Here is a 15,176-nt window from a genome sequence, read left to right on the forward strand (position 1 = left end):
GGTAAAATGAGAAACGACCTATATTTAAAGGGGATAAAATGCGATTAACCCTATTTTCAATCATCCGCGTTGAAATCGCTCTCCCGCCACTCTCCAGCTCTCTGCTATCAGAAAACTCTGTGGAAATGCTCTGTGATTTTTTCCTTCTTGTTTTCTAACTTTTCTTTGTTTGTTTAAGCTGTGTGAATTTATTCAGAGTTTTTGTTGAAATCTTGTGTTTGTTTTGTGTCTAGAGCTGAGTATAAAATGGGTCCTGGAACGGAAGTTAGCCTCAGCAGAGTAATGGTGTTCTAAGTCGTGCCCGAAAGGTGTTTGAAAAAATGCTCAATTGGCAAACCGTTGGTTTATGTGTGAAGAAATGGTCCTCCAAAAACTTGTACTGGGCTGATATTGGGATCCATTTTGGGTAAACAGAAGCAGAGGCTGGAATGGTGGTTTCTACATGAAACTGGGGAAAGCAAGCAAACACAGTGGCAGAAATTTGGGCTATAATGCAGGAAATGAAGCTGGCTTGGGAGAAGGGGTTCAGGAAAATCTTCATAGAATCAGACTCACAAACTGGAATGAGATTAATTGACGAAGTGCTTATTAATAGTCCACATGTCAACCAAATCAGATTGGCCAGGAGTTGGGTAAGTCAAGGCTGGGATTGCAGACTCAATCATGCATGGAGGAGTGCAACATGTGCAAGGACAACCTTGCTAAACTCAGCCTGGGAGCACTGCTGGAGGTGACTGTCCTGGAGAACCCAACCCCCCCCCCCCGGGGGGGGGGGGGGGGGGGTCTTTGCATAGCTTATTAGGATTTGATGTAATTAGTGTAGCAACACCACGTGTAGCTGCGGTGTAGATGGGTTCAAACCAGCCTTTTGACCAAAAGAAAAATGGAAGCAGAGGCTCCTAATATGAAAGTTTGCCAACATACAACTGTTGTAGCTGTTCTTTTGATTGTTTATGGTCAATATTGCTAGTATGTTGTGAACCCATCAATGTAGGATGGGGTTTGCTGTGATCTAATAACGGTACCGTATTAGAGAAGTAGGAAGACTTTTTGTGGGTGGGGTGTTAGGTGATGGGGATCATGGAGTGGTGTGGGGAGATGGGGCATCAAGGAGAGAAAGAGGTGTGTGGGGAGAGATGTTACCTCTTGATTTTCCATCCAAGTAGAAGAACAAAAAATGTAATCTTTTGCTCAGTTTCTACTGCTAGTAATAAATAAATAGATATTACTTGATGCTTTCTTATGCTTTTCTACACTACTAGTCTCTGTAACTCCCTGTTGAACCCAGCATTTCATTCAGTTATCAGCCAAAAAAAAAAAAAGAATGTTGTTTGAAGTTAACAATCAAAATTTAAGAGATTCTTTGCTTCTATAAAATTCTAAACTTGTTGGTATTTCATTGAATTTCTGCAGTCTTTAATTCTAGGTGAACTCAGATGATCAATGGACTTCAGTTTTAAGCTTCTCAAGCAATATTTTCCTACTTGAGGCACACCAGATAAACACGCATGCACACAGAGATGTATTCATGTGCTTTCTGTCAAGTTCTTTTTGTTTTAATGACTAAAATTCTGTTATGGGTTTCTGGATTTATGATTTTAGAGAGAGAGAGAGAGAGAGAGAGATGTATTAATGCGTTTTCAATCAAGTTCTTTTATCTTAGAATTGTTAAATCCATTAATGTATTTCTGAAAATTTATGCTTCTGGTCTATTTTTATTTTGCTTGATATGTTAGTTGCTTGACCTCACATATTTACCAGTTAGTTTTATCTGCATAACTAAAAAGTGCTGACATCATTTTCTTTTACATTTTTGTTTTTTAAGAAGAAAGGAAGATTGAGAAGATGAAATGATGCCCTGCCTTGATGTTCCTTCTTTTTTAGTCTATTTTCAACTTTTTTTTTTGTATTTTATTTATCTTGGTTTTTCTTTGTATTTAGTTTGCACATTTGAAGATATTGAAATAATTATGATTTTGTTTCTGTTAAGTTCTCTAGTGTTACACCAAAAGTTGTTTCTGTATAAAGTACATCATAAGTTCTTTTCTTTATCCAAATCAGAGGTAACATCGGACTAGTGTTACTGGAAGTCTCTGGTGTCATTAGTGTGCACTTTTAAGGAGTTAAACTTGTAAAGATATGCTTACTACGGGTTTTTGTTGTCTCTTCTATTTTAGAGCGTGCCAATATACGGTTACCTTATCTATGCATGTGATATGGTTGTGTTTTATAAAGAAGAGGTGGCTACATTTATGATATTTCTGCTATTTCTGGCGTTTTGGTATTCGGTTAACTTATGTATAAGATATGGTTGCCTTTTATATATAAGATGTGGCTATGTTTATGATGTTTCATGTTGCTAAATGCAAATGCCCAAGCATGGCCAGTATTTGCATATAGAGGTTTAATTGAGCTAAGTTAATTGATCCCAAAGTTGGATTGCATCGAGCTCCTAAAGTTGGGCTAAAGTTTGATTAATAAGATTTTTAACCTACACGAGGTCAACCTCACTAATCTCGAATACAAGTCAAGGTTGATGGAGTCTGAGTTCAAGCCCAATCGAGCTCAAGTAGTATGGATTATTAACTTTTAGATTGGCATCAAAATAATAAAACTAGCTCAACTCAAATGCCCCTCATACTTGATTCTAGCATGACTTGAGCTTTGTCAATGCTAAGTCAAGTTGAGCTGCTGACAAAACTGCTTGCGCGTTGTTTGTGAGCAAGTTGGTTCGACTGTCCCCATTTTGGACATGGGTAGGTTTATTAGGATTTTATTGTTTAGCAGTTATTAGTGTTCAAGATGCTATTTTATTATGTCTACTGCAGTAGTAGCATTTAAGACACAGTTGAAAATTTTAACTTATTTTCACCTTCATAAACTCTTTTAGTCCATGTATGGTTGCTTTAGACTAAGCTGTGTAGGTTTTTAACATTATCTTGGTTTCAAATCTTGTCGGAACTCTTTGTAGCTGATAATCTGTAAACACATTTATATTCTTTGAAGCAGCTATCCTATCCTTGTTGCTTCTGGTCGTTTTTTGAAGTCAAATGTTGCTAGGGCAATTAGTAATTAACAATGTACTGCCTGGATAATTGAAGATTGATTGAACTGAATGAAGTATATGTTGCTTTTTGCTTGTAGCTTTTAAGCCCGTTGAGTAGTGTCTTATCATAGTTGCACTAGCAGTTTTGTATCCAAGAAGCAGACTTCCGTTCATATGGATGTTGCAGCCAATTAGAAGTTCTATTTCCAGTGATGAATCTTCTTTTGATCTCTTACCTTTTGTTAAAACAGATACCTCATGTGTGCTCTTAGGTTTTCCTGTAATGCTTAAATGAACTACTCCTCAACTATGTCAATGCCGTTCCTCGTTTTAATCCTAGAGGCCTTGTTCTATCCACAAACCTTCCTGAAGCTCCAAAGGGCAGCGCAATACCTTTTTTCTTAAAAATTGTTTGGAGACTGGACAAGCATTTTTGTTTTTCTTGATTTACTGTGCCATTGGTTTTGGGTTTCTAGGGTATTTACACAATGAAATTTGTATCAATTTGGGTTTATATGGTCCAGATATTTATTATAATTCATGAAATCCTTGATTAAGGGTTTATTCTTGTATCATGTAATTGAAGATGCTCTGACACTTCGATGGTTGGAGTCCTTAAATATTCCTTTGCACAAGAGTTATCTTCTTACCATGCATTAGGTTTGTAATGTTGATAATATCAGTCAGAGTACTTGTAAGGTTTTGCAGATGTAACCAACCATGCTTGTTTCTGTGACTTAGTATCTCTTGGATATTTTGTGCTCCTTTGCTAATGTTACGACCTATCTAAGTTGTGATCACTTGATATACAATGTCCTTCTGTGTGAATTCTGTTCTGTGTGTCTCAGTATCCAAAATGTTGGTCAAATGATTCCTTTAGATGCTTATCTCTTTGTTCATGAGATTTGATCAGCCTGCATATGACTAGGTAGGTGTACATACTGCTGATAAATTAGATATGGGTTAGCCGATTTTTGGAGTTACAACATTGGTGGTATGGGGGTTCCCTGGTTCATTCTACTTTGTGATTAGCTCCTAAGGTTGTCTTGCACAAATCTGAAAATGTGCTACGGTATTTTGGAATCTATGATATAGTATGGTGCAGATTGTTTACCTTCTTGGAGTATAGCAGTTCATTTGGTGGATCTCTCTTTTGGATCACTCTGTAACTGGTCATTTTTTCATGCTTGATGAGCTTTTATTTTATTTTTTCTTTCAAGTTTATGCCTTTTGGATATGCAGCAATTGTTGCAGTTTATAAAGTCATCCATTGGATGTCTTGGACTTGCCAATCAGCAAGGACATAATTGCAATTGCTAAGTGGTATCAGGTTTGTTTAGTGCAGTTCATGTGAATATATAGACCTGCTTATCTTTTAGTGCTATAATGCCTAAGTCAAGAAGTCTCAGATGGCATAGCATATTCATTAACAGATCTGGAGGAATTTTAATTGCTACAACAAAATTGTATATTCACCCAGTCATTACTCTCCATCTTTTTGTCTATTGAATTTGCTATTTGGTAATAAGAGCCCTTGCTTTTTAAACTTTGCCTGAATTTATTACAAAAGAATTGTTTAACCTACCATTGGATTGTTATTTCCTTTCCTCGCTGAATTTGTCGAAACCAAACATGATATTGCTGGTGGGGTCCGTTGTTTGTTTGGATTACAAGGATATAGTATGACATGTATCATACTCACTGTTGTCAATTGTAATCATTATTTCGTAACCGTCCTTAACCTTTTGAATAGTGCTTGCTAGAGGAGCAAGCTAAAGTTTTTTCTTGTTGCGTTGGTTGTTTGGATTACAGGGATATAGTTTGACATGTATCTTTTTCACCGTGTTTTATTTGTCATGATTATTTCATAACCGTCCTTAACTATTTGACTAGTGCTTGCTAGAGGAGCACTCTAAAGTTTTTTCATGTTGAGGTGGAAGACTTTTAGAGTGGCCCTGGACGGAAAACGGCTGTATAACCAAGAGTCCTCCCTCTTTGAATCGCTTACGTATTTCCTTCTCTTGAGGCTCTTTCGTCTCTCGCGTCAGTTCATGAGGTAAAAACTACCCTTTTGCTGCTTCTCTTTTTTCTTCTAAATGATTTGATTGTTCTATCTGTCTTCCTTGTTTTCTTTAGATTTCCTTGTTCCTTTTGGTGTAGATTTGTTTCCATTTGATGTGAGTCTTCTTGATTTTATATGTTGATTTCTTTTTCCGGTGTGATTTTTTATTTTTGATTTTATCTGCGGGAGGGAGGGGAGGGCGGGAGGGAGGGAGAGAGAGAGAGAGAGATTTGTTTCCATTTGATGCGAATATTATTGATTTTATATGCTGATTTCTTTTTCTGGCGTGATTTTTTATTTTTGATTCTATGTGTGTGTGTGTGTGTGTGTGTGTGTGAGAGAGAGAGAGAGAGAGAGAGAGAGAGAGATGGAGGGAGGCACGAACAGGGGAGAATCAGAGAGAGTACTTATCCTCCCATGAGTTGTGGTCCTAGTGAGAGAGAGAGGGGGATTTATCTACAGTTATGCTCTCATGATGTGGTGATACCACATTGATGGGATTAAGTTTTGTCTAATTTTTACTCATCCTTCTCCTTCATTTCCTTTCTTTCCTTCCTTTCCAATTCTGCATCTGAATATTTTTGCTCCAGTCTACTATGCAGGATGCAGTGAGACCTGTATAAAAGTTTTATTGAGGTGCAGGACATTCCTGCTGAAATCCTAGTGGCATCAACCATTTTCTTATTAATTTAGCACTTGTAACATGTCTGTGCTTATGCTTCTTGTTCACCCTCCTTTGGGAAGTTGGGGAAGGAGTTAGCAGGCTTCAGTGACTTGAGACTCTTCTGTGCAATGAAATACTGCCTTTTTAAGTTACGGGGTGAATTGCATAAGATACCAATCTGGTCAAATGGAGCTCGAAATTGTCAATCTAGCACAATGCTTTCATATCAAGATATTACTGAAGTTAGACATGCCCCTTTATTGGTTGTTGAAGAGCCAGAACAGTTGAAGATTAATGCTCAATCTGGTTTTTAATTTTTCAAACCTGGATATTAGATTTGTCTCCATCTAGTGTCGTTGTACTGCTCCTTAAGCTCACTGTTCTGTATTTGTCATTTTTTTGGGAAAGAGTTTCTGTTTCTTTTCTAGGTTTTTCTGGGTCTTGAACTGTTTTGGATACCAAGACATTCTCTGTCTAAGCATATTAACATTTTGAGAGAAATTGTAAATGCCACCATACAGGAAAAAAGGAAAAGTTACAAAGACTGACTCACCCAATCTTGTGTAGTGTCTTGGAAGCTGCCTTGCTACAAAGAGACCTGTGAGAATAATTCTATTATAAAAGAACAGGGAAATAAGCTTTGCCAGATGAGTTAACAAAATGTTGCTTAAATAAGTAAATTAGTAGGAGTTGCAATTACAGCTTTCGGCAATAGCTCCTGTATCCCTACTTTCTCTCTTTCTGGAGATAAGTTTTGTTTCTGTTGTGAAGGATCATTAATAATTTCTGTTTTTCCTTAAGTGTTTTGAGAAAATGAGGTAGAAAGGACTGACAAATACTCTGTCACTGAGTAATGATTGGACATATGATTGCTTTTGACTTAATACAAAGTTGTAGAGCTTGGTAGAGCAAAATTGGAGTAGAGTCCCCTTATTGATGTGCCATATTAAGCCTTTCTTTTTCTTGCCAAATGAGTCTATAAATGGCTAGAACAGAGTCTGTTGTTTTAAGTGTTCTAGTTGATCAATGTTCATTCATGTAACAAAGCTCTTTCAGAAGTTTGCTTTCTGCGATCCTTGTTGCTTCTTACACATCACATTTTCTCCGTGTTCTCATAAAGGAAATGGTTAGCGAACTTTTTAAGACTAAAAAATTTGAGAATGCATTTTGTTACTTGTAACTAAACTTTTGTAATCAATTAAGGATTCAAATTAATGTAAACATTTTGTTCATGTTTTAATTTCTTTATATGTGCTTAATTTCTCTAGGACTCCTTGTCTTTCTCATTTTTGTCTTGAACTGTTTGTTGCTTTGCTTTATACCTCACCAACAACTTTATTTGAACAAGATGAGCATGTCTTTATGTTCTAAGTTGCCATTTTTCTAATTTATATGATGATATACTTTAACTAAATCTCTCTTGGTCTTGGTTGTATATGTAGGTAAACCATGCTAACATACTCAACCAGCACATTGGAAGAGATTCAGGCCTAGGACTTTATCGTATATTACAACTTCTATTCATTGTTCCCAAGAAAGTTCTGTCAATTGGAATTCTACTTCAAGTGGAGTATATACTTCATAAAACCAACATTTTAGGGGGCAAGTGGAGTAGTAAGTTGAAAGCCGCTTTTGTTTTGAGATCTTTGCTAATTGGGGAATTTGTGCGTGTCAGGGGTTTACATAAAACCAAGATAATGGCTTCAGATGACTTTTGCTTTAGAGTTCAAGACCATGGCACTGCTCTTACAGAGAAGAAAAACCGAGTTAGGTGCAATCATTGTGGAAAAGAAATCAGCGGGTTTAGTCGCCTTAAATGCCACCTAGCAGGATTCCGGCTTAATGTAGCTTCTTGTTTGCAAGTTCCTCCTAATATTAGGGAAGCATTCTACAATCAAATAACTGAAAAGAAAAGAGGGAATCTTAGTCAGGAAGTGGGGGAGCATTGTTCCTCTAATATTCCTTCAAGAAGAGATATGTTGCTTCTTACAGATTCTGCTAAGTCTTGTGATCCAGAGCTTACTCGAGCTTCCAGCATGGGAAGCGAAAAAAGGCTGAAGATTGGATCCTCTTCAGGAAACCATGGAACAGTGTCAGTTGCTCTTACCAAGGCCAGGCTTGATTCTCAATCAGCTGTGAGTACCCAAGTTTTCTCTGATAGGGAATTCCAGAAGAAGGTTGGTAGATTCTTTTACGAAGCAGGAATTGAGCTGGATGCTGTTACATGTCCTAGCTTTCGGATGATGCTGAATGCCCACTTTGGTTCTGAAGATATAGCTTACCCAATTCCTAGCTGTGAGGATTTAAGTGGGTGGATTCTTCGGGAATTAGTGGAAGAGATGGAGCTGTATGTGAGAGAGATTAAAAGCTCGTGGTCAAGCACAGGTTGCAGCATCCTATTGGATGGGTGGGAAGACTTGACAGGTCGCAGACTTGTGAATGTTCTGGTGGCCTGCCCAAAAGGCACAGTTTATCTTCGATCAGCAGACATCTCTGGGTTTGATCAGGAGATTGGTTGCATGTTGGGGTTCCTTGATGATGTTCTCAAGGAAGTTGACGTTCAAAATGTAGTACAGATCATCACTTGCTCCACTTCATCTTGGATGAAGACTGTTGGCCAGCAGGTGATGGAAAAATATAAGACGGTTTTTTGGACAGTTTGTGCATTGCATTGTTTAGAACTTACGTTGAAGAAAATGGGAGCAATTGATGCAGTTAAAGCAACACTGGATAAAGCAAAATCAATCACAAGATTTGTACACAGCGATGCTACTATTCTAAAAGTTCTCAGAGATCACACTTCGGCCAAGTACCTGGTTAGGCCATCCAAGTTCAAGTTAACAGAGCCTTTCTTAACTCTGGAGAACTTGCTATTTTTACAAGAGAAGTTGCAGCAGATGTTTCTTTCGACTGCTTGGAAGACCTCGAGATATGCTTCCTCAGTGGAAGGGAAAAGAGTGGCTGAACTGTTGGCTGATAGCTCTTTTTGGACTGGAGTGGAAATGGCAGTTAAGGCGACCATACCTCTTGTGCGTGTCATAGAATTGATAGCCAAGAACAGTGAGCCACAAGTGGGCTTTATCTATGAGACGATGGATCAGGCCAAAGAAACAATCAAGGAGGAACTCGATGATAAAGAATCCATATACTTGCCATTTTGGAAGGCAATTGATGACATATGGGATGGATCTTTGCACAGCCCTCTCCATGCTGCAGGATACTTTTTGAATCCAAAGTATTTTTATACTAATGATTTCTATGCAGATTCAGAAGTTTTGAATGGCCTTCTGTGCTGTATTGTGCGTTTGGCTGAAGATCCTAGGCTTCAAGGGGTAATAAATTCACAGATTGAAGAATATCGCGGAGCAAAGGGTCCTTTTGGTCTTGGACTTGCTCATCTGCAGTCTTCTCCAGGTAATATCACATGCTACTTTAGCTATTGTGATTTGTATTTGGGACCAAATTCAGGTATTTTTATCTGTAAACTTTGTTGCAGGTAGTTGGTGGTTAGATTATGGACATGGATGTCCTCAGCTCCAACATTTTGCTATACGCATTTTAAGCCAAACATGTAGTGGTGCTGCAAGATACAATTTGAAGAGGAGCTTGGCTGAGAAGTTACTCAACAAGGGGAGGAATCCGATAGAGCAAGAGAGGCTGGCTGCAATGGTGTTTGTGCACTGCAACTTGCAACTCCAAAATTTTAATCAAGGTATAGCATCTGACTTTGGAACTGCTGCCATTGACCCCATGGACGACTGGGTGGTTGACAAAGCACCACCTGTTGTGTCTCAAAACAATGAAGGGGGGAAAGAACTTACATGGAAGGAATTGGATTGTGGGAACATAATAGGTGGTAGAGGGGAAGGTGATCCAGGACCTTCTAATTTCCATTAAAAGCATTAGCTTACATTGTTCTGACTTTTGGGAAGGCTAAGCAAATTGTAGACCATGTAATTTTTCTCAGTACAATTCCATATGCTATTGTCCATTGTGTCTTGTTATATTTTTAGTTCCATTTATCATCTTCTCTCGAAGACATAGGTGTGAAATTTTTATATGATATGGATTTTTTAAAATTGTACTCCTTAAGTAGAATTATACAGGTCCTGTCGAATTCTACCTCGGATGCAAATCTCTGAGTAGTTAGGAAGTATTTGATCTAGAATTTCAATTTTCTTTTTCTGTGTTGTTTTAACCTAACTTTTTCAAGAATCATACTGGGGTCTCTCACAGGCGGATTATGGGCTGCATCTTTTCTGGACAAAGCTTGCTGCATCACAGGTGTTGTGTGGCAATGGGAAGCCATTTGGCTATTGTTACCACGTTACTTCACCACACTAACTGGCCATTCCGATATTCTAATAAGGGGCATCTACAGTAGATTATACTTCATATGCCACATTAGCATTTCATTATTATCTTTTCTTTTATTACATCCTCACAATAGATTACATTCTACATGGTATAATAGTATAAATTCACAATTAAATCAAACATTTATGTTAATAATGCACAACTTATATCCCATAAATAAATAAAGTAAAATTTTTAAAAATAATTTCGTTATTTTTAAAAAATAAATTAACTTTCATTAAATTTTTAATCGTTTGGATTTTTTATTTTCTAAAAAATAATATTATTAATTTCTGAGTTTGAACAATAAATCTTTTTCTATCCCTCAAAAAAATAATATGTTGCTATTTTCTGAAAAATAATTATATAATTATTAAACAAATATATGTGATATCTCAAGTATGAAAATATTATATGTGATACCAAATTTATCCGTTGCAAAAAAAGGACTCACTATCTCCTCTTTCTCAGCCACAATGGCTAACCGTGTAATAAGTCCTTGTCATGGGACATGCCATTGGAGTTGCACTAGTAACTCATGTGCTTTGCACGTGAACATACTTCTCAAAATATAAAACCTTTAATAGACTCAATTTCTGTGTAAAACTTTGATTGTTGGTATAATATTGACTAAGAAACTTATATAATGGACAAGATTAAGTAATTGCTAGACAAATAATTTAAAAAATTATGACAAAAGAAGCAGATCTATTTCGTTAACCAAATTGGTTAACAATTTAAAATATACTATAACAAAATATATTTTATTAGAACATAATTTCAACATTATAATATTATAATATTAGTTACAATATTAGTTAATATATTCAATATTATAATTTTAGTAAATAATATTACAGCATTAAAATATATCTCAATATTATGATGTTAGTTAATAATATTACCAATTCTTTATTTGGCATATCTCTTAAGTTTTTTTTTTTTTTGAAAATTCTCTTTTTGTATATAAAGCAATAAAAAGTTTATTGTGCATTCTACAATTATGAAATCTCTAAAGATGGAAAATTATCATATTTAAGCTAAATTATTGGCATAATATTCACCAAGAAACTATATAATGAACAAAATTAAATAATTGCTAGTTGTACAAAATGTTTTATTGTGTACATAGTAATTAAAAGTTTATTGTGTATTTTACAATTACAAAACTCTGAAGATAGAAAATTATCAAATCTCAACAAAGTTATTGCATATTTTACTTGGATTGCAACAATAAGAAAATTTTCTATAATTTGTCAAACCAGTACATACAACAATTTTTGAGAAAAATATATGCTAAAACATTCTCATCTGAATACAACAAATTTTTATCAAATTTAGTAGTTGTAAACCTTTTCTATTAGTACTTTTTATAATTATCAATAGTTTTTTTTGTAGTTTTCTTAAACGATACAACATAATAGAGTGAAGTAATCATCAATTTAACCTTTTGTCTTCTTATTAATTGTGTATTACTTTTTGTCTTCTAATTAATCATGATCTTCTTCTTGCATAACAATGCAATAATTAGAGATAATTTTGAAACACACAATAATTGGAGATGAGGGAAATGATTCATAAACATAGTTGTAAATGGGCAGTTTCTAATTTTAATTACCGACATTTTTGAGTCGTAATTTATTGAAACTTTTAATTTTTTTTATTAGTGTCATGATTGTTATGCAATTACTCTAGTTAAAAGATATGCAATAACTCTAATTAAAAGATATGAGGATAATTTAGACATAACAAAAACTAAGATCAAAATATTCTTATACTCTATTGCCAAGACTCATCATACATTTTATAGTAATGATAGTGATGATAACGATAATGATGTGTAATAACTTGTGAATTTGGAGGATCTTATTTCTTTTAGTTGGTTTAAAACTAATGGTTGTGAGAGCAAATATGTGCTTTGAGTGAGAATCTACTAGATTATATGGAAAGTAGAATTAGAATTCTGGAATCTCTCTTTTAAGTAAGTGAAATCTCAATTGAACTTTTGAGGGTTGTTATCTTTTTTGCCCATTTTTAGGAGGTTGTTATCGATGGTGTTAAAAAAAAATTTTGTCTGTTTTTGGGATACGCATTTGATAAGGTAGGAATTTTGCATCTTTACTGCACAAACTAACGCCCTGACAATGTCCAAATTTTCCTCATTAGAAACACAGAATATTAGGACAAGTTATTAGTAGCAGAAAATCTAAATCCAATTTCAAATTAACTGTAGAAGTAATTGCATGAATTCTAAAAGAGGAATAAATATCCATAGCAGTGACAAGAATCAAATTAAATCTTATGGGTTATGCTTCCCTCCATTAGACCTAAATAAACATTATTATAATATCAAATCTGAAAATCCAAACCATTCATATTATATTTCTCTAGTTGCTTAAAGTATGAATTAATGTTCGATACACTGACAGTGCATGCACCACAGCTGGATCAATAACAAATAATCTAAATTTGAATTTGAAATCTAAAGTTTGTATATGTGTCGTGCATCTAGTCGTAATAATGTATACATTGTTAGTATATATAAGATTTACTCTTAAAGTACATATAAAAATTGAAATTAAATTGCTTAAATTTTACTGTTGGATCAAACTTTACAACTTTCATCAATAATTTTGATCCATTTTGCACCATCAATGTTTGTGCAAATTAAATGACAAAATATTCATAGATGAGCTTGATTTTTGAGTATATTAAGCAACTCATGGAAATAAAATTATTGACGCAAGTAGATCATTGTGAAAAAATTTAGTTGTATAAATAGAAAAATAAATAGATAAATGAAGAGAAAAGTAATGGAGAAGATAGCATCCCATATCTTATAAGCTAGGACAACAACCATTTTGTAGAAACTTCCCCAATGCAAGGAATCCTGAAAATTGAGGGGTAACAAGGTATTAGGTGAGCGGTGCAAATAATAAAAAATTATGCGTTTATCCAAGTTCCAGAAAGTGCACGAGGTGCTAGTTGAGACATATTTTTAACAAAATACAAGAGCCATAGCACATTTATCAAAAAATTATATATTTTCTTAAAATTTTTTAAAATTCAAACTAACACGATTCACATGCAAATTCAAATAATATACAATAGTCCATGAGTTATGTGAAATTAATAAGTCAAACTTACAAAATTTTTGTCATGTATTAGAAGATCTAAAATTTCATCAAATATCTGTTTCCAATTTTCAAATAGTGGGCAATTATAATAACAAAATTCATTTGCAAAGCACTTGAATTTCAAAAATATTTTCAAAAGGAGTACTCACCTTGGATTTTTTGATTTAATTTACACAATTACAAAATTAGTTGGGCTTTCAATTACTTGAATTAGTGAGATGGTATGAAAAATTTTGAGTCACTAAATCTACATAGATCGAGTCTACCCAGACGTTTGCTTTAATCGTAATTTTTACCGCCTTCAATATATTACTTAAAATAATGAGAAATTTTGTAACTCCCTTCATTTAGCCCCCCCCCCCCCCCCCCCCACCCACAATTTAAACTCTAGCACTTATTGCATCGGTTACAAAACCGAAGTTGATTCTTTACAAATTCCTTGTGTGCAATTGCATCCAACTAATAGAAATTAGATTGGTTATTTGCTCTTATCATTTCCTCCTTGTAATAGTTAATTCTCTTAACACCATCAAAGCCTTTCATCTTAAAAATTGATTTGGTTAAAACAAAAATGGTCATTCCCCCAATGAATTGCTGCACTAATTAATTGATTCCCCTGACATCATACTCAAATCCCTCATGTCAATCTATGTAATCGTAGTTAATTTTGGGCTTATCATAATACCTCAAAGTTTTCTCTCTTTTTTTTGCACGTTTTCTCATTACTAATAGCCATTTATTCGTAATTAACTCAAGAATAATAATTGTAAACTCATCCTTCATTAAAATTCATGCTAATCACTTGTACCTATTCTTTGTGACAGTATCGAGCCAACAGGCAGCTAAAACAGGAAATAAAACTACCAAAATCAGTGAAACGATAAATGGAGTTTAATGAACCGGTAATTGAGCTCAATAATCCAATATTTCATTCAAATAACAATACTTAGATACAGAGGGGATGGTTACAGAGAAGAAGATGATAAGAAGGAAGGAAGGAAACTTGAGGACGGAGAAAAAATAGAATGAGAGAGAAACTCCCAAATCACTAAGAATTACCTGTATATTCACACTTCACACAAGCAGGAACTTAATACATATGCTACGGCTGAGCTAACTAACATGTAACAGACCCAATGGAAATAGGACATGTGGAAGATTTGCAAAGATCTTTCTGTTGCTTCCTTCACACCAATTTGAGCTGATTTTCCCAGAGAAGGCGTGCTTTCTGCTTCACACCTTTTACTTGGACTTTGTTTCACACTCCACGACTTCATGATCCTCTTCCCGAAACTCACACAGAAAAAAGGAAGTGAGACAAAAAGAAAAGCAATTTGGACAAAAAAAGAAGTGACTTGAACAAAAAGAAACACAGTGGTTTAGACAAATATTTTTTGTCGATAACCTCGGACCAATCAATCGAATATTGATTAATATGTAATCGATCAAACATTACTTGAAAATGGCTCTTTTGCTCAGAAACGGAATGTTCCAAATGTTCCTGGAAATTCTTGCTCCACTCACGACTTCAACACCTGGAACAACTTCTTTTACTTGATCACCAATTCTGAACTCCACTCCATGGCGATAGCTCCCTCTCCAGTTAATCTTGTCCTCAAGATTGAAATTCAGGATACCTTTGCTCAATGGTTTCAGCATCTTCCCACGTAGCCTCTGCAAGAGAAGTTGCCTGCCATTGAACCAGCCATTGGACAGCTGCAGCATTTCTCCTTTTGACAATTCTTCGATCCAGAATAGTTATGGGTTCCACCTTCAGATGTCCCTTCTCATCTATGCTAGGTAGTTGTAGTACTAGTGCTGCCCCTGGCTTATCTTTTTCTTCAGTAAGGACATATGGAATATGGGGTGTATTTTAGATCCCTCTGGTAGTTTGAGCATGTATGCCACCTT

At 35.2% G+C, this 15,176-nt stretch overlaps 1 protein-coding gene across 1 annotated transcript; it reads left to right on the forward strand.

Moving 5' to 3' along the window:
- The first annotated feature begins 667 nt into the window (after nucleotides 1–667).
- LOC113752162 lies at nucleotides 668–10,116 on the forward strand. Its single transcript, XM_027296293.1, has 6 exons — nucleotides 668–730; nucleotides 1,069–1,122; nucleotides 1,427–1,522; nucleotides 7,215–9,186; nucleotides 9,269–9,640; nucleotides 9,986–10,116. Exons 1-6 carry the CDS (start codon nucleotides 668–670, stop codon nucleotides 10,114–10,116), a joined length of 2,688 nt encoding a protein of 895 aa, XP_027152094.1.
- Nucleotides 10,117–15,176: the final 5,060 nt, after the last annotated feature.

Source organism: Coffea eugenioides, chromosome 11 (genome assembly GCF_003713205.1).
Source record: "Coffea eugenioides isolate CCC68of chromosome 11, Ceug_1.0, whole genome shotgun sequence".
NCBI classification, from domain to species: Eukaryota; Viridiplantae; Streptophyta; class Magnoliopsida; order Gentianales; family Rubiaceae; genus Coffea; species Coffea eugenioides.